The sequence below is a fragment of the Melospiza melodia genome, chromosome 6 (assembly GCF_035770615.1).
Source record: "Melospiza melodia melodia isolate bMelMel2 chromosome 6, bMelMel2.pri, whole genome shotgun sequence".
In the NCBI taxonomy this organism is placed as follows: Eukaryota; Metazoa; Chordata; class Aves; order Passeriformes; family Passerellidae; genus Melospiza; species Melospiza melodia.
In genome coordinates, this window is record NC_086199.1 from 69797726 (window position 1) to 69823867 (window position 26142).

A 26142-nucleotide genomic window follows, 5' to 3' on the forward strand; every position below is an offset into this window, starting at 1 on the left:
AATTAAATTTCAGCTCCTTTTTATATGTTTCAGACATACTCCTAAGACCTGAACAAATGTCTCAAAGATGGCTGGAAGAATAAACCAATTTGGGCTTCAGGAGAAGTACATGGATCACCCTTCCAGAGAGCTGCATCTGAAGTCACTTGTGCTTTTCAGACCCTAATTAAGAATATTGTGACTGACACTAACATTGAAGAGTAACCTGAAATATTGCCCAGACTCCAGTGTAGACATATATGCAACAGCAATAACTGACCAAAACAGCACAAACTCTCTGTTCTCCTTAACCTTTACTTTTCCACTCATTCTCTAAAATAACAATCACAGGATAAATAAAGTACAACTAGACAAAACAGCTTCTGCTCCATTTAACAAAAATTAAACTACATTAGAGCAAAAAGAAAGCTTTGCAATTAACAGTAATTCTTTGTAATGAAAGCGTGGTGTGTTGAGAAAGATCAACTTTAAATCCTGCTTTAAAAATGTGGTTTCTCAGATTAAAAAGGAACAGAACAGACCAAGACAATTCTCACACACATCCACATCTGGTTTCTGTTTGTTTCAAAAGACTCAGGACCTTTTCTCTGTCTAATAATAAAAAGCACCTAGATCAGAAATCTTAATATGATAAAAATTAATGCGGAAATTTTTATGTAAAGTCACCCATGTCTCAGGCAACTCCTTACAGGCAATCTACATTCTCTCCCATCTTTGAAACTGCAACGCAACTCTGAATCTGAAGACTGGAAATTTGAGTTACTGCCATGTGAGTACAGACCTAATATCAAAATAATGTAATTACCAAATTCCTCCAGGACAAAGACTCCTCGCACAGTATTGCACTTTTTAATGTGATTCAGCTCTATGAAAACCTACAAAAACAGGAGGAAAAGTAACATAAAATTAGTTGGGTTTGGAGGTTTTTTTAAGCCAAAAATCAAAATTAAACAAAAACATCATCACAACAGGTACAACCTGAAGTTTGATAGCATACACTACTAGTTCATTTACAGTTTAATACACAAATAAAGGGTGAAATAAATATTCAGAAGACAAACTTGCCACAATGCTAGAAATCAACAAAAAACTTAAAAGTGCTAAGAAGCGAAGACAGCAGAAGATGAAGTACCTTCCGCTCCTTGCAGGAGGAGAAAGCATGGAAGAGAAACGAAGGAGTTAGTAACTCTGACATATCCAACATTGCTACCCCTTCAGGCACTCAAATGAGTTATTGCAAAAAGAATACCAACACACCTGAAATACAGCAAAAGAGGGGGACGAGAATAAAGCTGGCTCCCAAATTTGGCACTGTTTGTAGCCTCTGATCCATCCCAGGTAGTTTCTGCCCCTCCATGCATCCTCCTCCAGCACAGAGGGCAGGTAAGGGGCACTATACTTCCCACCCTGATACTGATCCTCCTAACCTACCACGTAGTCAAATTGAATCCAATGAGGAACCACCAACCTTTCTTCTCTCTGACATTTCTGCCATGTAAGATTTTACTGGAGTTTATGACACATAATCTTCAGAGTTACTCTTGGAACCATCTCCTTTTCACAGTCAGTACCACTTTTCTGCTTGAAGCAGGATGGGAGAGTTTGGAACCTTTTCTGGTTTTGCTCACTTCACATATGGCTCTGCCAGCTGAGCAAGTCATTTAGAAAACAAACCTGCCTTAAAGTCATGTTTTACATACACGAACCCCAAAAAGCTGTTGAACTACACAACGAGGTTTCTCAGTCCAGAACGCAGATACCAAGACTGCATGAATAAACAAGTTCTCTTTGCATAATGAGTTTGTTTAATATCCAATCTATTTGAAGATACAAAACAGACCCTTCTTATGTGCACATGTCTAGAAGGGTCAAAGTCAGTACAGAGAACATAAGAAGCTGTAGCAAGTGCTATAAAGACGTTAATCCATATCCCACTTTCTAATAGACTTGCTTTTCAAGGCAAGAGAAACACTAAGAGTAACATTGCCTAATATTTGGAGTGTGTATGTCAAACACCTTAGAGAGGTCCTTTAAAAACTGTATTACAATAGTGTGGTTGGATACTTGAAGTGCCTACACTTTTAGGACACCATGATCTCAGGACCTTTTTTTTTAAATGGTACTAGAGAAACTTCATTGTCTTAGAAAGACGGGAAAGGAAAACTGCAACCCTCTTGAATCCCATATTAGCAACACCAATGTAGTCATGCATTATATGCTATGCATGAAAGACAAAGGATGTCAACACTAGAAATTGTTGTGGAGTTTTTGAAGAGACTTATTGTCAAGAAGATCAGTAAATCTGAGATAAGACATGCTGATTTTCAAGTCAAAGGAATTTTACTATTATTTTTATTGACAGAGAACTTCCACTTACTTAACAAGAAATCTTTATTTCCGCTTATGTTCAAGCACTCAAGGGAAAGGAGACTTAATCCCATCTTTTTTTTTTTTTATTTGCCTGCTTTCATTCATATTCTATATGACTTTACTTGGTCAAAAACATTTTAATTTTTGAGGTACACTTACAGAATAAACAAATCAATAACATAATACTTTCTTCACTGCACTTAGTTCTGTTTATTCTGTAATCTTTGCTGTGGAAAGTTTTTGCTAATAGTCTGAAGCACAAAAATTCAGAAACTCAGTAGAAAGGCTCAGGCAGAACACTGGCCATTTTATCTGGGAAGAGTAAAACTGCCTAAGAGATGTGACTGCCCAGGTGCTCACGATCTGAGTTAATGTTATGGAGTGCTGCATTTCCACAAGACCTAAGAGCAAGACGAAAATTTATCAAGTTTGTCACAATTACCATCCATTTTCAGAAGATATGAGTTAAAGGGCAATTTCTTGCTATATTGTTTAAGGGACAGAGATGCTCTCCTCTCACTCCATCAGAAAACACACATAAAGGAAATAGCAGTTACTTACCCTAGGGAAACTGTGGCTCCTCAAGACAGAGCATTCAGTGTGGATCCTACTGTAGATGGGCATGTGCCTTATGCATCTTTTATTAAGCTTCCATCTATTCTTGACACAGATGTATTCGGGCACAGGCTACTGAGTCCCAATATCAACAGAGTTTGTAGATGTGAACTCAGAATTATCTGCCAATGCCACAGGTACATGATTCCTCACTATTCTAAAGAACATCCTCTAACCTGCTAGGTGCAGACAGACTTCAACGTTTTTATTCTTAAACTTACATGTGCTGCAGCATGGTGAGACAATCTGTGAACACTAAAGACAACTCTCACATGTCAATAACAGGTTGTCCCACCATGCATCTGAGACATTGCCTAAGGAATTCACAAGATGGTAAGAAAGTACACACACCACAAATCAAGAGCCTTCAAAAACACCTTCATAACAGCAAGCTTTACACTGAAGCAGCATGTTCAGTCTTCTCACATAGACTCCATGTATATTTTTCTTTTAAAAAGTGGAAACCCCTCTTCCTATGTTCTAAATGAATTCTATGATGTCCAATCAAGCAGAGCAACATAAATCTCTTATACTAGTAAGCCACAATACTGAAAAGAGTACTTGGAAAGATAGCCAAGAACAGGGCCATGATATTAAGTAAGGAGAGGAAGATGAAGAGAAAGTTGGGCCTGATGAGATCCTGTAGGCTTTTGTTGGTGAGTATTCCCATTCAAACTCAACAGAAATAAAAAATGCCATTTTCAACACCGAAAAACAGCTGTGGGATCCTGGTTTCAATGATGCTTATATAAATATTCTGAAATCAACTGCCTTAGGAAGCAATTCACACAATGTATACAAGAATTGAAAAAAATCATCCAGAATAGCAGACCTTTCATTAAGAAAACAGACTGGTTGATCAGTGTCAGAATAAGAATGCCAACATCCTTTAGCTACAAAGATTATGAAACTGGAGGGTTTTGGGTTTTTTTTGCATGGTGCAACTAGTAGGAATCCTTTAGGTAATTGCTACAGTTGTCCATTCTACAGATACCCTCAAATGATACAAGTTTGTTATCTGTCTAGACACTCTGCTTTGAAAAGGAAAACAAGGTTACATATCTTGGATCCCCTAAATGGTACTGAATGCCCTGGTCACATAATCTAACAGACCAAGAATTAAACATATTGAATAAATGCAGTGTATTTTCCAGAACTGCACTTGTTTCAATATCCATCTTAAGTAATGGCAATAGCTTCATTGGAAAGGTGATGAAGAGTAGGAATAATCCTTCAGGTAAGGGAGATTGCTGGCATATGTCATGGGTCTGGCCTGTACAGACTCTTTTCCAGAAAAAAGATAGGAATCTTCATGACAGACAGCAAATTAGAACACCATTATCTCTAAGAAAGGATATGATAAAGCTGGTATTCTATGAGTTCTGGTAGTAGCACAGGTCTCAGTACCTGTTGTACAAAATTAAAGTAATGCTCCAGACAGTCCCATACTAAAAATCAGTACAAGGTTTCCCTAGTTATTTCTGAATGTCATTCCAGCCTTTCAGGAAAAAAAAATAAGGCTTGCATCTGGAATTTTTTTTTGCACAAATACATGTGTGCTCACTATGTGCTTAACACTGAGGGTCTTTGTCTTGTGAAGATGCCTGCAATGCTTAAGAAACCATGCTGCTGCTGATGTGGCTATCTTTTCCTATGTCCTTTCTCACTGCAAATGTGAATTTGCCTGCCTTTTCATTTATGAAATGGACTCATCTCCATAGAGATGAGCAGTTATACCAGAACTTTTTTGACTTCTGGGCAAAGTAGTAAACAGAACATTCCTATTTTTTGTCCTTACCTTAGGACAAATTAATTTCTATTATATCCATCTATAAGGATATCATACTGTTGCTTTGAGACCAGGATTTAATTTTCAAAGGTTTTAGACCTGTCATTTTCAAGAACTATGAAAATTCATTCTGTGCAACCAATAACTTCCTCCTACAGTTCTTTGTATTTCAGCACACCCAATGAAAAGATAAAATCTGTAACTTAGTCGAGTAGAGTGTTCCATCACAGAGTAGGTCTGAAACTCTACAGCAGGTTGGACATTGCAGGTGGGATTTTTAAGAGACAGCAAGGAAACTGAGGGAGGTTCACAACTCTCCACTCCTTAGACTGGCACATATGAACTCAAAGTGGCACATGGTACAGCTGTGACCTTGGGAGAAGTATTAAAGATTCTGAGCATGTGTGTTTGAGATGCATGTGCACTTCCAGTGGGATCTACACTGATGTATCCTCAAAGAAAAACAAAGCTTGTGTGGGGAGAAAAGTCTAGTCAGGAGGAAAGGAAAAAACACTTCACAGAGAACTGACAGAAGCTTTTCTTTCTTTCTCTCTCTCACTCTCACACACACATACACACACTCTCCCTTCTCCCCTAAAAATTGATTCTACTGTCTAGCATAGCATGCATTTAATATATGCAAAACAAAAAACATAAAGCAAAATAAAAAACAAGGATCAAAGGAAGCAACAGAAACAACATCCAGAGAAAGGAAGAAATGACAATTCTACTTGTGTTTCCTCTATGCCCACAATATCTGCTTTTTGGAAGGAAAAAGAAATCAGTACTTTTTTCTTATTTTTGTGAATTATATCAAGATCCAGTGTCCTATTTTATTTTTTTTACAAATTTCTACAGATAATTTCTAAAATTTTAAAATACGATAGATGAGATACAATGCAGAAGGTTGCCTTCTGTACCTGTAATACTCAAACACTGTATCTTTAAGGCTGCCTGCTTATGCAATGAGGATTTGTTCACAGTGTGATGCATTATAGCAGCTTAGATTATTATTGATCACTTTCTCTGCCCCTTAATACAGGCTAACATTTGTTTTCTGCTTAGACAATTAAGACCACAACAAACAAGAAGCTGAAAGAACTATCAACATTTTTCTTTAACAGACTATAGCTTTCCTGAGGACATTTAATTTCAGTGTGTTTTTACACACACATATATATAGATAGATAGACAGATACATGCTTGTGGGTTTGAGTGTAAACATATCTAAGTTTTTTTACCCACATCAAACCATCCCCTCTCCTCACTGATACTCTGGGAAGAGGAAACACCTGTACAGGCATGCTGCAGAAAGCTTCATGCTCAGTCTTCTCACAGATTTCCCTCATACCTGACTGTGCATAAATTTCAGGTTAATTCCTTCCAGTGTGACCTGAAGAAGACCTCCTTCACCAGTTTTCATATCCTGCACAGGGAACTCACCACCCAACTCAGGGCCTGTGATGTTAATAAAGAAAAAAAAAAATCCAAAACAAAAACAACAAACCAAAAGAAAAATTCAGAGAGAGAGAGACAGAGAGAGAGAGAGAGGAGAAAGCAGTCAGCCAAGTCATGGTATGCTGAAGGGGAATATTAAATAGTAAAAACATAATTCCTACTGAGCTGCATAGCAAAAGGACACTACTAAGAATAGTAGAGACCATTTCAGTGAGTCCACTCACTAATGACAGCTTTCTAAGAACCACTAGAATTTTTTGAATTGTAATAAGTTTCATTCTGGTAACATGAAGCAACATCAATGTCAGTTCATCCTTATTTATTGCATGTCATATTGGGGTATTGTTTGTTTGCTTCAAATGCTACATTTCATTTCTGAATAGCAACATCCTGCACTCACATAATACCATAGAGAGCATAATCTTAAGTACAGATACATAAGCAGCACAAAGGAGACTTGTATTTGTGAGCTGCATGGCATGGTATTACTTTAAGCAATTAAAATGTCAAAATATTACTTAAATAATAATAAAGGTTATTAATAGGTAAATAATCTGAACATTTTCATCTAGTTTCTTATGCATTATTCAGTTCAGCTAAAAAGTGCGTTCTTAAAATTATTTTTGAAAAATCATCATTTTTTGCAGAACCGCTCAGCTCTGGGGAATGGCTTTTAACATAATGCAAACACTTTTCAAACCACATTTTTAATACTATATTATTGTCCAATTCTTAACATACCTTTCAAATACACTCTTGCTAAAGACAACAATCTACTACTTGCATATAGATGCACAAAGTTATCCCAAGATTTCCAAGTAAAAGGAGATTATGTTCAAAGGAGTTATTAATAAAAAAAATTGCTGATTGCAGATTAAACAACAAAAGTTCCCAACATTTAAAATCTTGTACCTGGTTTAATGCTTTGCTGCCTTGCTGCTGCTCGTTCCATGCTGTCTTTTACACAGTAGTACAGTTCCCGACACTAACAGATATAAGAGTAATACAATGTTATTCCTCCAAATTACCAAGGGAGGGAAAAGAACAGCAAGATTCTAAGGTTCTACAAAAAGAACAAACCCCATGTGGTGCCCATTGACCAAAAGCCCATACAAATTCAAGCACACCTTATTACTAGTTAGTATTTATATTTGTTTTACAAGATGATAGAGAAACTATTTCATAACATTTAACCACATAAATTAGTGAAGAGTTCATGCATTGGCACATTCTAACCAAGTCTATGCAGTTTCTTACTGTAGAATAGGCATCAAAATAATCCCTCTTTTCTTTCAGCTTGCAGCAATCAATATTGTTAGTCATGCACCTCATACCTATCTTTTGTTATTCTTATCAATTTCCTTATGGCATATTCTTCTCTTCCTCTTCCTTCAACTCTGAGATTAAGCCATAATCTCAGAGATAAATTAAAGAACATTTTCTGTCAATAGCCCAAGATACAGGACACAGAGCTGAGCTAGAAAGGAACAAATCTGATGGATGGACAAACTCAAAATAGTTGAGATAATGGCTCGGCATCCAAGTGGAAACCAGTGACAAGTGCTGTTCCTTGGGTGTCAGTACTGGGTCTGATGCTGTTTAACACCTTTGTCAGTGACATGGACAGAAGGACTAATGGAAGGTGACCCATGGCAGTGGAGTGTTTAAAGTAGGTGATCTTAAAGGTCCCCTTCAACTCAAGCCATTCCAGAATTCTAAGATCAAAAATTATACAATTAACTCCTAGGGCATAGTTTTATTTAGGTTTTGCCCATGAATCCTCTGTAGTATTTTTACTATCTTCACAAGCCTGCAAGCTCACACAATATTTAGTAATACTGATGCTTTCCTTCTTCCAACAAAAAAGTTTCGTGTCATTTCTTAAATACTTTCTGGTGGACAACTGTCTTCAAGTAAATGACAGGGCACAAGGCCAGCTTCAGATGTCAGTGCTGCTAAACAGCCATTGCAGTTCAGTAACCAGAGCTGGCAAGAGAGTGCTGTTTTTTGATTAAACATGGAATATGACATACAAAGGATTTATTTTTTCTGTGCAGTTTTCCCTGCAGTATTGTGTATATTAAACAAGATGCAAACCTTCTTTGTGTAGAACTTGTTCAATTGTGTCTCCTGACCATTCCTGCGCCAGAGGCAAAGCACTTTTGTTTTGGGACAGTAAGTCATGTTGATGAGCTTCTCATACCACCAACGTTCATACACAGTTCCAATGTTGCTCCTCAGCACAATACAATCATCACATACCTGGGAGCACAAAATATTATGTAAGATTTTTAATGCTGTTTCTCTTATATCTTCTGCTACTGGTTGCATTAGAATTATTCTTGTCTCTACCTCCATGAAAAATATGTCTCCTGTTGTGTCTGTCCCAGCATGTACTACAAAAGTCTGCTTCTTGATGTGGCGGCTGCCGCTGGGTCTCACAGGGAGTTCCCGTCCATTCTAGAAAAAAACCCACATGCAGTCATGAATGAACATTGGGAAAATCCCAAAACATTAGCTGTCACAAATGAAAGAAAAAAGAATTTCAACAGTATTTAATGAGCTCATTGGAGACAATTTTGGACAAAGCTGTAAGCAAGATACTCTAGTAAGTTTAGTTTCAACAAGTGTGACTGGGAGAGTTACGACAGCACACAATATTCATGTGGTACCATACTCAGTATGGGAAAGTGAGGTGTCTGAGTTCTGGTATCATTGCAGCAAACTGGTCTGATTTTTCCCAATTAATTATAAAGTAAGTATAATTATTAATTATACTTACTTTTCTGAGCAGAAAAGTAAGTTCCAAAGGTAGAAATTACCTTTAAAAGAGCCTAAGTTATGTCCATCTGGGTGATGGTTGTGTTAAAAACTGGCTAGATTTACTAACTGAAGCTTTAGCCTATATTCTTATTGATCATTAGAGGACATCAGGTTTATTCGCTATGAATACTGGGAACAGTTTTGTGCAGAAACTGATTGCTCTAAGTCTTATAGTGGCCTGGAAGTTGATAGACAACTAAACTCTTCTTACAGTCATAGTCATCATAAAGGTTCCTGCCAACAAACGTTATTAAGAAAACATTAATGTTGCACAGAACTGTTGTACATAAGTGTCATGTTTATACATATTTGTATTGCAGCTCTTACTGATAACTGTGTAACATTAAAACATTATAAACAGGGTCATATAGTCACAGTCTTTATTCTATATCTGTGAAGAGCAGCATTTGAAACTTCAATTAATTATTTTTAATATTTTTAAATTAGTGTTGCAGAGAATATACATAAGATTTTTCAGGCAATTTATTTCCTCCACTGTAGTTCCCAGAGGTATATCCCACTCATCACTGTTTTACTTACCAGATTGGCAAGTTTGTCTAGAATATCATTTATTTGCTGGCTGTGCACCAATCCAATATGTGATTTTCCCATTAGACGTCGCACCTTTTTCCTAATATCATTCTTGTTCACCTAGAAAGCAGATATACAGACAGTTGCATACTCTTCTCTATTCACAGGAGGCAACTCCAATCTCCCAAATATATCTTGGTTTCCATTGCTAAGAAGCAGAACAACTTATATCCAATTCACCCATGCTAGGGCCTCTTTAATCAGCAGTACAGGACCACATTGCACATATCCCACTTTCTCCAGCTACTGTGCAAGTGATGCTGCGCGCAACAGATTTCCGGCCTGCCCATGTGCACAAGCTGCAGTTGCACTACCCACCACTTCCAACTACTGACATCAAAAGCCTCGGTTCTCCATGTTACCACTTCTGAGTCTCATTGGCCATACCAGCTCCTCCACCTCCTTCTCTGCACAGACTCAAGTTATGAAGCTGTGGAGCCCTCAACACAACACAATATCTTTCAGAGTTCTTGTTTTTTCACCGTGTGTTTCCTGGTCACTAGGCTGTGGCTCTAACAAACACGCCCAGAGAGCCTTCAAACAGCAAAAGGTTCTTCCTGAAGATGAGCAGCAGGCAAGCTCAGAAGCAAAATATTTCTGCCTCACTTGCCATTTCAAAAGGCTACTACGAATGCCAACCATTGATACTAAAGGCTTCAAAGACCTTACACCCATGTTTGAGTGCTGATTTCAAGCTGGATCAAACACTGTTTTTTAACACATTTGCATTATGACCTTATTGTTGTGGAGTATATAAAACAAACTCAATCTGCTTCCTTCCTTTGACAAGAATTCTTTGTGCTTGAAAGAAGCATTGTATTTCTCAACATATTTTACAATTAAAGCCTACTAGGCTCTGTTATGCAAAACAAGAAAATAAAGTACCTAAGTGTTTGGTTAGCAGGATTATGCTTCCCTTAACAGCTCAAATAAATTCATCTCTCTAGTAACAGAAAGCCTTCCAACTTTGCAGTTTCTACTAGAAACTGCCTTTATTATCCACAGTTCTGAGTTTCATAAACAGCGATGTATGGTTTAAAAACAACACAAACAAAATATACTGCTTAAATCTGAGTAGCAATCTATTAAAAAGAACAAGAAGTCACCTTAATCATAAGCATATAAGCAATCATATTATGCAGCAGTGTAGCCAACAAGCGATCCTCATCATCCTCCAAACGCTTTCGATCGTGTTCTCCCAGGGAAAGATACCTGCAAGAAGAGCTACATCTGAGGCAGACTCACAGGCATTCTTCACCCACTTCCCTAAAGCACTGGCAGAGGACACAGCACTGTTTGCAAAGCCTACAGCAAATAAAACCTCTGAAAACACTAAGTCAAATGGGCATTTTCCAGTAAAACACTGTCATCAGTAATGAAACATTTCCCTTAATTATTAACTAGTTGAAGCAAATAACATCTGCTCAGTGGGAAATTTGTTAGTGGTCTGCTGGGCTTATCATCCATTTCCTGTTCTCTGCAGTGGCAGCTCCGTGACAATTACAACTGTCAGAAGAAGAACACATAACTCAGCACAGGAGCTATCCCACATTAGAGCTTAAATACAACTGCAGGGCAGAAGAAAGCTGATGAAGGAAGTGCACCAGGCACTCTCTTTTTCCAGTAAGGTAGGCAGTTTCTGGAATAATAGTTTTGAAATTATCACCCCAAGCTAGTTCTTATTTTGGCTACCAGATTTCATGATCCTTGATAACATGGATGGAGGCAGGAGAGCTGCAGGTGATAGAAAAGAGCACAGAATGATCAGCTGTTAATAGAGCTGAGGGGAGGAAGAGGAAATGAGTCAAGACTGACATCTTAGAAACAGTCAAGCCTTAGGCAACCACGTAGATATTTCTAGAGAGTGGTTTCCTCATGAGGTTTTTTGTTTTGTTTTAACTACAAGCTGTGAAAACACCTTTAAGTTACTTTGCATTTTGAGAAGGCTCAAAATGCCATTTCTGGAACTATTTAATTCTTTCACTGTATGTCAACACACTATTATTCCAGAATATAGCCACAGAAATCTCTTACTTTACCAATGATCTAGTCTATTCCATCCGTTCATATTGTTCTTATGCTTACATTACTGATTTCTCAGGAAATATCTCACCACAAGAGTAAAAAAGTATGTCATAACTAAAGACAAGTATTTCGGTATCAGGAGCTACTGAACAGCAGAAACAAGAAAGGGTCCCTTTGGAATAGTCAGGTATAGTAGCAAGGTTTACAAAGTGACAATAGCATGTTAAGCGGAATTAAAATAATTTTTCCCTACTATTTTTACTATTTCAGCCCCAGGTGAAACAATGAGGAGGAAAAATGTCTACTAAAGAATTTACCTGTCAATCATCTCCTGAGGTCCCTGGTCCATCCCCATTCCTTCTCTCTCTAACATCACAGCATCCAAGAAAGCATCTTCCCAGAACTGCATCTGGTCCCACAAAGTTGAACGCTCTTTGCCTATGCAATGTATAAAAAAATTGAGCATTTATTCTCTTTATTCCAGTCAGATACTTTATGATTAATTCCTGTTCAATCCCACTCCTTGAAAATACCATAAGCCAACACACAATGAAACTATATTTAAAAAAAAATAAGGTTACTTGAAACCACAAGCAATATCACAACTGAAAAAAAAAGTGTAAAAGAAAAGACAAGACAAATCTCTCATTCTAATTAATGGCACAATATTTTTAATCCCTTACAGTCAAATACCTCTCATCTCTATTCTTTAAGGAGTATAACTTCTTCCATAACTGTTAACACTGCCCAAAAGAGACAGGAATATCTCACACAGACACAGATCACAGCAAACACACAGAGAAGTGGAAAGATAAGATTATTACTCAGAGAGAAGGTTTCCATTGCAGCATCCTCTAACTGGTCCCAGACAGATCCTTTATCCCTACCTGCACCATTCCAAGCAGGTAGGAACGATAAATGGGAAGGATGAAAAACACAGGAAGAGAGAGCTTTTGATTAACAACAAGTCCAGACAAAATACAAAATAGCCAATGTACTCCTAATTCAAGGGAGCTACTTGAAGCCCTTTCATATTCTGAGTTTAGCCCTCTGTTCAGTGACCTAAGCTGAATGATCTTTTTTCAAGATCAGTGAAATATTTTAGCTTTCCACACATAGCTAACTTCCTTCTCCCCTTCTTCATATTGTTTAAAGAATTTCTATTCAAGAAGAGCAAGAGACTTGGACAGATTTAATTTTATGCAAACTACACCACTCACACCAATCTCCTCTTACACTTACTCAACTTCCCCAGCAAAACTTTGGCTTTACTCTGAATGGTCTGATGTGCCTTCCTATTCTACCAGCATGGACAACAGTTAGAGGTTAAAAACAGTGTCAGGGAAAGTGAAAACTCCAGTCTGTCCTAGACATGATTTCATCTGAACTTCAACCTGAAAGATTCCCTCCCCACAAAAAAAAAAAAAATAGCTTACCCAAAAGTCCTTCATATAGATAGACACGCTGGTTCCCATCCTCTGGACCTCTCCCTGGAGTGCTCCCTTTGCTATCCTTCACACTCTGCTTCAGATTGTGAGACTTGGCCTGAAAATAATAAAAGAGGTATTGGCAATTTAACTCTGCACCCTGCAGGGCTCTCTCTTGTGCTGTTGGGTTTAACAGACACAAGTTTGCAAGCTATACTTCAAAAAAGCTTCTCCTGCAAACATGCACAAAACAATTGTTTTGTTCAAAGAGCAGCGTTATACATTTAAACATCCAGAGTCAGCCAAAGAAAAATCAAAGAGAGACAAACACAGAAATCAAAACACAGAGGAGGCACAGTGCTTCCCTGAAGGAAAACTGAGGCAAAACAAAAATGCAAGCCCCAGACTGAAGGGAAGAACCTCTTCTGTCATCCCCCATATTTCACACTTAAGCATTCATAAAGGTGTGACATTAAGCAAATAATTCCATCTCATCTGGCCTGAAGAGTGAGAGTTGGGAAGACCAGCCAGCAGGAACCATGACAACAGTGACAACCAAAGCTGGTCCATTTATTTTGCTACACCAGGTAAATTATGGTGCAATATTTGAATTCATTGCACATCGTATACACCCATCATCTTTCTTCTAAATCTCTTGCAAGGTTTCTTATAATTCTATTTCATTTCTATTTAATTCTATTCTATTTAGTTTAGCACAAAAACACAGAAAAGTAAATGTTAAAAAAAATGTCTGACTCTTCAGTAACAGAGAGGACACCCACTTGCAACTAAGGAAGCAGACATGGTTAAATCATTTTCATGCTTTTTGTAGAAATCTGCCATAAAACACAATGGTTTTGTTTGTTTTTTAACATTAGAAGTAGAAGCCCTGTAAAGGCTTCTACTTATCAAGATTACAAAATAATGAACACAGTGAGGCCAATCTTAAGGCACTGCAAGTTTTCTTATTTTGCTGAGAGCTTGATTTAGCCAAATCAAATGTATCATTATTTTCTTGGTAAGATGTATATCAGAGGTTATACACAATAATCAAGGACTTTCCAAAAGGACGCACTCACAAATTATTTGGGTTTTACTGCATACAGATCTTCCAACTAGGCAAATACATTTGAAAGTTATGCCTACTCTTCAAATAGGACTAAAGTAATACTTCAAAGAAACAGAACAGCTGCTAAAACTAAAATGGATCACTCCTTTACTCTATCAAGCAGCTTCCCCTAGGAAACAGGGAATTTTCCTTTTAGTTAAGGATGAACAATGCCCACCAAATGTCCATTTGGTTGAGAGAAATATTGAATTAATATTAAACATTACTAGAGTCTCTAAAGTGGTGCAAGATTGAATCTACTACTTTCAAAAAGCCATTTATTGCACAGGAAATTAAGAAAGGTATGTGGACCAGACAAAACTACATCTTTGACATTGTAGTATTGTAAGTCATTGCTGATTAACCCTTAGAACGGAATCAGAGATCCTATTGCATCCATGCACACACATTGAAATATTACTGTACGAGATCGATTAAAAAAAATGAAATTTACAATGCCCTTACAAAGATAGAGCTAGTAGCAGAGTTTGTCTCAATTTCACTGTCTGACACAGTGCCTCTGGATCCTGCTAAATTGCCACCATTTTCCACACTTGGGCCATCACCAGCATTGCTACTCAAGTCACTGTCTGCTCCCAATGTCTCTCCAGAACTGTTACTAACCTGTGGAGAAAAATAAAGCAATTACCTTAAAGAGATAATACACCAGAGAATTTGCTCGTATTTTTAATGCATCAAACAATCTGCCTTTTTTGCTCTCAGGTTACCTTTTAAAACTTCTATTTTTTATAGATAGTTTATAAAAAACTAAGACATATTTATAGAATTGTTGCAATCTACCAGTTCCATAAATACACCAATATGTAGCAGCATATATGAATGCTGTAATGTGCCCATAAAGCAAGCACCATTTATGTCCTGGCACACACACATGCTTCCTACCCACTCAGATGCTCTGGAGAGAGCACTCACAGAGTACATGATGCATGTGTGACACTACACTGCCATACCACACAAAATGTAGGCACAAAATGCCCTTCCTCACTTTAACAAGCAGTCAATCACATCCAGATTTCACTCTGGGCATGTCCTACCACAGTGCTGACTTCAGAATCCTGGCTTGTACTTCGGACCATAACTGTTGGTCCTCCACTGGGAATGGAGTCAAAATCACTCTTCTGCAGTCAAAACATAGAAAGGACAAGAAGAGTCACATTAGTTTTTACCATAAGGAGAGAACATCACTTCCCATTCTTCTGGGTTTTTGAATCTCATGCCTTACACTTCCTTAGTCTATTTAGTCAATCAAATAGAAACTGCTGTCTGAGTGTAAAAAAGACCATGGTGTCCTGTAATTTAGTTTACAAAGATCAATGCCCTAGAGAAAGGGGCAAAGAAATTTTACCAAATGAGCCTCTCAAGAATACTCAAACCCTAGAAGTCTTCCCATAATTAAGCAGTGAATAGAAGAATCCTGTCTCTTACCACATAAATAATGCAAACATAGGAGCCACTGACCTGAGAACCTGAGGCCAAACTGAGGCCACTGTCTGCACTGATTTGGGATTTCTTCTCATCCGTTTCTCCCAAATCAAACTGTTTCACACCTTCTGGTCCTGAACAAAGGAAAGAGTAAATAATTACTGTATCAAGAAAAAACAGCATAGGAGAAAGCAGATGACAGACTGGAAGCAGGAACAGTACCAAGAAAACAGATTTTCTTTCTGATTTCTTTGATTTTTAATGCATTTTTTATTATTCCTTGGTACTGAAAACAACAAGGCCAGCAGAACATATCTGCTAGTCTTCCAACATTAATTTGAATTTCAAATATTCCAAAGTCCAGGAGTGAGTATAACTAAACAGTACCTTTCTTAGCCATTCAAGAGAGATTAGAGGACAGACAACAGTCAAGTAGCTTCCAGTTACAATAACACATGCAGAGCAGTTGACATTCAACTCTAGGAAGCCACTTCCTTTGATTCTTGGTAATAAAAAAGATTATCTATTTACTTATAAGTAAGAATCCTTTTTTTGAACAGCTAAACTGCTCAAAGTCCTGGACTGAGTTTTTTGGTTGCCCACTGCAACTATTTAGGCAAAAAACAGGCAACACATGACAAGAAAATAAACAGTGACAATTGGTGTTACCCAGCAAGATTTTCAAAGATTCAACTTGTATGATGCTGTACTTCACGACATTCCCCAATTACATTAACAAATGGCTCTCCAGAGTTGGCAATCACACAGGTAGGAAAGAGAGAGGAATCAGCAAGCTTTTAAGTCATGCATTCATTAACCCAACTATACAAAGAAGGGAAAGAAAGGATAAAGAACTTTATGTTCAATTTCCCATGCACTTCTAGAATTGTATCATCTATTGTCCTCAGATGGGATGGCAGAAGGAAAAGAGAATGATGGAGAGGTAGAGCCTGAAAAGAAATTTGGATAAGCACTGAATGAAGTAAATAACAATGCAAGAAAAGAGTGTGTTATAGGCTGCACACAAAATGTTAATACTCTCAGAAAGGGGAAGAGACTGAATGCAATACTGCTGCCATAGCCATATCTGCCAACTATTCAGTAACAGCAAGACATGATCAGCTGCTGGAATATTTGTATTATATACCCATGTCTATAGCCAGTATCTCTAAACAAACAATGCCACTACCTATGTAACCACTGATCACAACAACCTGGGAATTATGAACATGTTTATATTATATGTAATATTAGAGAGGATAAGATAGTGAAAAGGAAAGAAAAAGGGATGGGAGGAGAGAGAGAGAGAGAGAAGGATAATATACAAAGATTTGTGGCAGTGAGTTTGAGATGACATGTAAACTCATGAATTGCAAAGCCATAAGTGGGCTGGGCAGACCATACTAGCTTACTACTCAACCACCAATTCTTCCTGTGAAGAGTTTACAGGAAGCATTCTTCAGCTGCTATAGTACTTTGCCTCTAAACCCAAATGCCTTAGTTACTGTACATCAACTCCTCAAAGATTCTAAGACAGAGAAAGCATAAACAGAACTTATGAAGAAAAATAACTAAAAATATCTTTTCTCAGAATTTGGAATATTATTTTCCACTGAAATACACAGCTCACTTCTAGAAGTCTATATCCACTCATTCAAGTGGTCATCATTTCTAGTTCTGATACAGCCAAAAGTTTTCTATCTCGTTACTACAGCAATAACAAAATTTCTGCTGTGTGTTTTATGCAATTTAGGAGTTTCCTGTCCCAACACATAATTCAGATATGTTTCTGGCAGTTTGACTTTTAAAGGAATTGAAATTGACTGAAGCAGTTGGGATATTTGAGGCCTGTATCTGAGTTTAAGGAGCACAATAGCCACAACTCCATTGTTGTCACTATCAATTTACAAGCACTTAAAATCCTCCCTTTCCTTTCTTTATGGAGACATGTCTAATACACATGGAACACCTAAGCTTCAATTTATCCCTCCCAGCGTAGGCACCTACCTGAAAGGCTCAGTTTGTGCATGGTGCTGTGTGTCTGTCTCACACACTCCTACCCCAGCAGGAAGCAATTCACAGCTGAAGTACAGTGAGCTGTACTGCAGAGCTGCCCCAGTCACCCCATCCTCTCTGAACTAACTCCACATGCTAATTTGTACTTAACAGAAATATTTAACTGAGGTGCCTAAAACTAATGGAAGCAAATCCAGGCCTAGTCAGAATGTTAGGAATCTTCACTCATTCATCTCAGCTATTAATCCTTCCCAATTTTCAGTCTCTAAAATAGGTAGCATCAGCTCTGCAAAGTACAAACTAAGCTTATGGTTAGGAAACACCTACCACAATATGGTTGCTATAAATTGGCTGTTGCCTTTAAGTCATATGTCCCTATTTACAACAGTGACAACCAAAAGAGCAAAACCTGGTATTGCACCTGCAGAGTATACATATTCAATATTTTATTCATTATCATACTTCAATAGATGTTCAGATTTGTGTAGATTTAGACTATTATTTAGACTCAGTAACAGCCTCAAACTATTTCACTCCTTCTTTACCAAGGGATATGAAAAACAAAATCAGGTTGATTCCTTATTATGAGGCTATTTTCTAGAAGCCATCACTAATAATTCACATACACCTTCTCTCTCCCCCTCAGAAGTATTTATTGTTGGAGACTGACTGTTCATGGTTGATGCCAGTTAACAAAATTCACCATCCCACAGCTTGAACAAACAGGAATTCTTCATTCCAGTAACATTTAATCAATCAATCAATATATCCATGTCAACAACTTGTTAAATAAGTTTTAACTTTTAAGAAAGGAGATGGAGTATCTTAAAAAATATTTATCTGATTTGTGAGGATGCAGAATACCTACTTCCTCTTCTTTGAAGGCAACAATTGGGGGAGGAAAAAAGAAAGGAAAAAAAAAAAAAGAAGAGATATTTGAACATAATTTCCTCAGGATAAACAGATCTGTTTGGTACTTCAATGGAGACTTTCTGGATAGATTTTGTTCTTGTGAGTATAAAACCTGTGTGCCAGAGATGCAAGCTCACCCTGCACCTGCGGAGTTGGCAGTTATGGGGAGGCTGGAGGAGTCAGTTTCTACATTTTTTTAAATTTCCTTACTCGTTTTTTCCAAAGATTTTTGCTTTTTCACTTCCTGGTGCTTGTTCCACAATTCTACCCAAGATGCATTGAAAGCAGGAGAGAAAGAGAAAGAGTCAGCAGCTGGTCAGACAGGTGAAAATGGGGAAAAAAAATTTCAAACAAAAATCCCACCCCTTCACCTTAAAAAAAAAACCAACAAAAAACCAAGAAAAAAAAGGGGAAAAAAAGGAAGAATTTTATGACAACTACTGAGTGAAGGGTTAATTAACACCAGTTTAAAAGAAATCAATGTTAGGTATTGAGCACTGCATCATCTCTCAGTAATAGTATTCAAACATTAGAGATGACTTCACACAGTGGTGGTGGTGCATCCCCCCTCCCCTCCACAGGCCACACTTTGACAGCAGTTACTCAACTAAGGAAAAACAGCTCTTAGGAACAAATAATAAATCACCTTTACCAAGAAAGGGATTTAGGACTGTCAGATATTTACTCCTCTAAAACGTAGGCATCACAGAAGCTCTAACTAACAGAAACATTTTAATGTCTAGTTTATATCACTGAAAGGAGAAAGACATAAAAAAAAAGCAGCAGCAATTCAAAAAATATTAAAATGTAGGTTAACACAATATTTAATGAATATTATGTTTTACATATTATCACAAAGTTTACAAGTTATTTTTGGCCTGACAACATTCTCAATAAATTCCTGGCTCTGCCTGTGAACCTCTCCTATATGCAAAGAGCTGAATCCTCTGCATCCACTTGCTCCCATCAGGGTATAGAGAATAGAAAATGATGAAGAACTAAAATTAGCAAGATATCAGACATGCTTCACTCCAACTACCAAAACTCAAAGTCACAGAAGTCACAGCACTCTAATCAAGTCGGCGAATTCCATAAGAGTATATACAATGTGCAGGCCAGCAAAACAGTCTGAAGTTTTCTTCAAACTGAATTTGAAACTCAGCCCTGGGACAAAATGGTCCTGAGACACTTGCACTTTTCTATCACTCTGTTCAACTCTCTGAAATGCAGTCACCTTTTCTGCTCAGAAACATCAGATCATTCCAGGCAGTGGCCCTTTGGCCAAAGGAAACATTACAAGCTGCCATGGTGAGCTGACTCCAAGTGTCAGGCACTGTCCTCTCTCACTAGCACCATTAAAGTTGGGGACGCTACAGAGGAAGATCCTCTTAGAAAAGTGGTAAATGGAAGGAAAAAGAAGTAAAAAGTTCTTTTATTGCTCTTTAAGAAAACTTTCTGAGCAACTGAAAGGTCACTTAAGTGTGTTAGAAACCCATTCCACCCTGTAAATAGCAGAAAAAAGGGCAAGACAGGCTCTAAATAAGTTCTATTGAGCAAAATGTCCACAAAAAAAAAAAAAATTAAAAGGATAGATTACAACTGTGAAGGAAGGCTCCAAAATATTATGAAAAACAAGGTAGAAAAAGCTAGAAAGATAGATTCTAGCCTGCTAATTTCTAGATCTGCTTCATGATTGATGGATGTTCCTTCAACTTTCATAAACAGACAGATGGATAAGATAAAATTGCTGAGGGATCCAAACAGCATCCTACAGGCTTATCAAGCTGAGCATACACTGACAGAGATAACAATCTCTAAGATGGACTGAATTTGTTTGTTAAAGGGTTTTGAAAACATCTGGCCTCTTCCATTCTCAGTCTATATGGCTTTACTTTAAAAATCACCAGTCTGAAAGGTACAACACCTGCCATTAACTTACTTTCAGCTGACTTGTCTGGTAATTTAGTGTAGAGCATATCCTAGCACAATAAAAACAGACTAGATTTTATTCTTAATTACTTAGTCACAGAAGAAAAACAAAACTTCAAATAAACTCACAGGGTATAAACACTACACCTATGGCTTTGTTACGTGACCCTGAACTAAACAGGACAGCAGGTCCAGAAAGGGCCTCATGTGGATGAAGTATGTAGCACAATCTTTTCTGCTTAAAAAACCCAGCCAAAATAAAGTGATCTGACCAGACTAAACAATTATTTAAAAACTAGTAATGGAAATTTCAGTAAGTACTGACATTTTCATTAACAGTTATGGAAAGTATGCAATAAACCAAACTTATCACTAACACGAAGGGGCAAATTAATTAACTATCAACTTAAAAGCCACCAGTGTCCTAACAAAAAGACCTACACTACAGGTGATAAACCCTGGAAGACAAGAACTCTAGAAGTAAGCAACTGGTGAGTATCAGAAGCATCATCTTCATACTGAATTTTCTAGGTAGGAATTAGGTATCAAGCACAGTCAAGATCAAAGCTCAGGTGGTAACTCAGATCCTATTTCACCTCAGAAATAGGAAACCCTGTGAACTTTATGGCCATTGTTCCTGTAGTACCAGAAAACTTCACAGATTCAGCTACCATAGATTCAGCTCTAGATTTGAGATGCAGTTTAATCACCACACTAACATACACTCTATATATGACTACTGCAAACAGAGCTGTTCATTATTTTGCTCCATCCTTCTGAAGACTTCTCATTCTAGTATTTGTTCCTGTATCTAGGTAAAAAGGGTAGCAGCCCAATTTGCATTTCATCTATACAATACCAAGAGATTAATTCAAAGTTGTATTTACATTTTTGCAACTTGAGGCTGTAAGTACCTTCCAAACTTCACAGAATCACATAACTGCTGAAGTTCAAAGGGACCTGAGAACACCACCTAGTCCAACCTCCCTGCTTAAAGCAGGATCAACTGAAGCTGCCTGCCACAGGACCATGTCCATTCAGGTATTCACTTTCTCCACAGATGGGGAATCCAACACCTTTCCAGGCAACCTGTTCTAGTGCTGGATCATCTTCACATAAAACATTTTTTTCCCATGTTTAAATGGAACTACTTACAAATACGTTGTTATTTCAGTAAGATATAAATGTTTACCAAATGCTCTTCCCTAAATAAATTAGTTTGAATGAGAACACCTGTATTTCACAGCTAAGCCACAACTAACACCAGTCCTGTATATCTGAAGCTGTCTTGTTCTGAAGTTTCTATGACAGAATATAAAGGAAGTATAAAAGGCAAGCAGCTTTAAATTATCTCTCTGCAACACAAGAGAAACACCCTTTACTTCTAGATCACACAAGTCAGATGAGCACACTATGGAGGCTACACTATTTTTACAGCAATTTCCTAAGAAGTGACTTGCATACCAGTTCATGTTTTGTGGTGAAAGACAAAAGCAGATAGGAAAAAAGGCTTCAGGAAAAACATTCAAGTCTTTTGAACTTTGGTCAGTCTAGGTACAACCATATTCTTCTTGTAACTTAGCTCCATAAGAGAAAAGTGGAAACCATCAGAACCATCAACGAGAATGTACCTTTGTCTGTCCTTGAAGACAGTGAATTGTTTAAGGCTTATATTCTGGCAACAGTAGCTAACATGGCATATTGCATAGCACTTCTTTTGAAAAGCACTTCTTATGATGCCTCACAAACAGGAACTATCTGATGTCTATGATTTCCATTTCTATGAGGCTTTAACTTCATCAAAGGAAAAAAAGCAGTCTTAGCAATCTCATCAAAAGATCTCTCTTCATTCTTTAAAAGAACACTGTGCTAGAGCCTGGTTTATTCTTAGTTGTGCCAGAAGCACTTTCCTTTTTCTCTTCTACAGAAAAGTAATGAAGTACCCAGAGCAAACCAAACAACTAACTGAAATGCTGGACATCTGAATTTGCAACTCTCTCAGCTTCCTGACAGCTTTTCAAATGGTGTGCAAGACTAGTTTATGAGCAACTGCTTCCATAGATTGCCTCTTTAAACAGAAAGCCAATCAAGTCAGAGGGGTACAGTATCACTTCAGGACTCAACAGCACCCAGCCTGCAGTTACTATGTGTGTATAAAAATGTATGTCTGTACTCCTGTCACCTAGCTGCTGAACACACACAATCCCTTGCCTTAGGTCACAAACTACATACAAATCCTAACAGCACCACAGTTTCAGAAAATTAATCTTTCACACAGTGATTCCACTAAAATGTTATTTTAAACAGGCTGCAATAAGCAACATCTATAATTTAACATGATATATTTTTGCAGTTGAGAAAAAATTCCTCATATGCTGATGATACTTCTCATGTTTACAACCCATAGCCCAGAGGATCCAACCAAAGTAATTTTTTTCTTTCTCCTCCACCAAAAAAGTCTGTAAAGCCCTTTTTAAATAAAACAGTTCTGAAAGCCCTATTTCAAACTTTTTCCCATGACATAGGGAAAAGCTAGGTCATCTAAGAGCAAGACGGGAAAATCTCCAGGGACTAGCCTAGCAGATGCTGTTTACAAGAACACACATTCTATTTGCTATTGCATAGAAGGAAAATCCATCAGTCCTGCTCACTGAAACTGTAACACTGTAACACTGTAACTAAAATCTTTTTGGAAATTTTGTTGTTAACAAACAGCAGATTTTGTATCCCTCTACATCAGGATACAATCTACATAATTCATAGGTAGCCAGCAATGACAGAAAATCTTTGTTTCATGTTTCCCTTCCACAGCTGCCCTTTCTAAAGTCCTGCTGTCCCTGTTCCTCTTTTGCCATTTCCCGTTGCTTGAAAACAGCAATCACAGAACAAAAAATAAGGCTGTTTAAGGTGTAATGAAATATAGAAACAATTAAGATTAGACAGCTTCTGGGAGAAAATTGCAGTGGATAGTTTATCCAAGAGTAGGGTGAAAACACATATGATTTTTCCTTGTGATCCAAGGTGTAAATGAAGCATGTTACAGTAGCAATGTAGTGCGCTAAAATGGAGAGAATGCAAATAGAACCTAAAGCCAAACCAGAAGTCCCCCCTGCACTCCACATGCACCTCAATACACACCAATGGAAGCAATAAAATTTTCTTCCTTTAGACTCCTTGTGTCAAACTCCCTTGGCCCTTTGCCTGCAGGGCTCGGTGGCTTTGGCATTAGCTGAGGTACCGGCAGCTGCATGGCAGGTTTTGGCTCCACTCTTGGGGATGATGCAGGATCCTTGCCAACTGGAGTGACAGATCCATCTGTAGGACTTCGTTTTCTCTTTTCTGGTTCTTTAAATTAAAAGAATAGTGATGAGAGAAAATAAATAAATAAATAGAAAAAGACCTAAGGAAAAAGAAAATGAGAGCAGGAGAAAGATGAGACAGATGGTCTCACCTAAATCATTAAGCCTGGCACTGAAACAGCTCAGTGCCACATTTGTTCCCATAGGCCAACCTGGCTTTCTGATAGTCTGACACACTGGAAACAGTAGAGGAGAAAGCCAGAGTACTGTTTTAGGGATACTCAAGTATCTCATTTCTGTATATCTGAAACCTAGGAATGTTCTCTGACACAGTAACTGGAGCATCTCCTCTGCTGAATTGTGACAAATTAAACAACTCTGCATAAACTACCAAGAATATAATTTGTAGAAGATAAGTAAGTTCCACTCACAGTGCAAAAATGACAAATGCAATCAATTTCATGGGTAGCACTAAATGAAACTTCAGTTAGGGAAAAAAAAAAATCCCAAAAATACCAATCAGCTATAGCTCTTCCATCAATCTCTGAGACTTCCTATAACCACATGTCCCTAAAGGCAGCTTGGATTATTTCTCTGTAGCAAACCTCACAGTTTGAACTACAGCAAAACCTTCAGAAAAGAATAATTAAAACCAGGTTTTCCATAAAGAGCTTCATGCACAAACTATTTCAATACCTGATGAATCTAATAGTCAAAACTTCATTTCCTATTATCTAAATCTGTCATATCACTAGATTTTGTGATACCTTTGTTCAGTGGATTTAAGATTCTGCTATCAGTAAAACCTTTCAATTAGAGTAATTGAAAAGAATCAACACCTAACATTCAACAGACTGAACACTTCCTTCCTTCAGAGCTGAAGTGTTTCCCCAATTCCTTGCAGATCTTTCAGAAACCTACTCAACTTTGTAAGATGTGAACACCAGAAGTGGGAGCACTACTTCATTTGTGGGTCTTGTTACTGATACATCAAGATCCTATACAGTAGCTGCATTCCAAATGTGTATTCACAGATACACAGTGCCCCCCTTCCCAGTTTTTACAGACACAGTAAATAGTGGGAAGTTCACATACAGTAGCAGGAGACTGCTTCCTAGTATATACCTCCCAACCCTACTACTATTGCCAACTATCCTTGTAATAAAAACAAGTCCTTAGTTTGACCACAACATAATAACTTAATCACAACCATGCTTTATTAAGACTTAGCTTACTCTAGACAAATAAGCTATATCCATCATGTCCTGTAGGATTACTAGTCTATTACTATATGTTAAATAATATCAACATAAGGACTAATCTCTGTAAAACATTTCTAGAAATAAATACTAATTTCAACTAATTGAAAACAAGTAAAGCATACTAAACAGCTAAAATATGACTACAAATGAAGATGTTATGCAATAATGAGAAGAGTCTTTAAAAGTTGAAAAGAATCTTTAAAAGTTTGCACCAAATTTTGTCTGTCATGACCACAATTAGTTTACTGGGAAAACTCTACTTACCATCAAATTATGCTATTTGGTCTTCACTCTAAAACTACTGAGTTTTACATCAGCCACTCCAATTTTCCTTAAAAAATATTGTCAGACTAAAAGCTTGTAATTACCAAGATCAGCCCATTCTCCACATTCAGGACTGTTCCACTAGCACAGCCTTCCTTACTTTCCTCAGCATTCCAACAATGACTGGAAAGGAACATGGGGTGCATCTAACTCATTAAAAAATCCCTGATACAAGACCCGGAACACTGACTATAAAGGGTTTAGTAGATGCTACTTCTCTGCTACAATGGAATAAGTAACTTTTCATCATTTGAGATTACAGAAAAGTCAGATACTAAGCAGAGATTTATCTTTTTGTCATCTTTTGCTTTCTTCCTTAGCACGCATTTTCTTATTTAGCATTAAGAATCAGATTCTTAAGAAACAGATGAAAAATAAAGAGATACTTTCAGACTTTCTTCTCTAAGATATTTAGCTGTATGAGAATAATTGTGTAGTGCAATGTGGTTGGTGAGACCTAAGTCACATACGGTTGCACATCACAAGTATCTCCCTCCCTGCTGAGGTTGCCCGCAACAACTTTCCAAGACTGTGGCTGGGAAGTTTTAGTTGAAGGTCCCCATTCCCAGACTTTCCACTTCAGCTGTAGAAGTGCCAGGTTTTGTATCTCACTGCAGAGTTTCCATTTTCAATTACATATCAGTATGACCATTATTTTGCTTTGGTCCAGTAACGTGTGTAAGAAACAGGCTTCAAGCTTTATAAGGCTTCAGTAACAATGGTACAATTCTCACCATTTTGGAAGTGTTTG

At 37.5% G+C, this 26142-nt stretch overlaps 1 protein-coding gene across 26 annotated transcripts in view; it reads right to left on the reverse strand.

Annotated features, from left to right (window-relative positions):
- Positions 1-26142, reverse strand: part of MADD (MAP kinase activating death domain) — a 69146-nt gene that overhangs the window by 7043 nt on the left and 35961 nt on the right. For 13 of the 26 annotated variants that reach the window (XM_063158902.1, XM_063158918.1, XM_063158916.1 and 10 more), the window contains 15 exons: positions 23645-23851; positions 18788-18841; positions 15686-15783; positions 15262-15345; positions 14672-14830; positions 13108-13216; positions 12496-12558; positions 11989-12109; positions 10753-10858; positions 9596-9706; positions 8585-8692; positions 8330-8494; positions 7145-7217; positions 6126-6232; positions 806-875 (listed from right to left, as the gene is read on the reverse strand). In XM_063158902.1, the coding sequence (XP_063014972.1) occupies positions 806-875; positions 6126-6232; positions 7145-7217; positions 8330-8494; positions 8585-8692; positions 9596-9706; positions 10753-10858; positions 11989-12109; positions 12496-12558; positions 13108-13216; positions 14672-14830; positions 15262-15345; positions 15686-15783; positions 18788-18841; positions 23645-23851 (1635 nt within the window). The remainder of the gene's footprint in view (positions 1-805; positions 876-6125; positions 6233-7144; positions 7218-8329; positions 8495-8584; positions 8693-9595; positions 9707-10752; positions 10859-11988; positions 12110-12495; positions 12559-13107; positions 13217-14671; positions 14831-15261; positions 15346-15685; positions 15784-18787; positions 18842-23644; positions 23852-26142) is intronic. The other 13 variants (XM_063158922.1, XM_063158919.1, XM_063158913.1 and 10 more) reach the window with 4 other exon arrangements.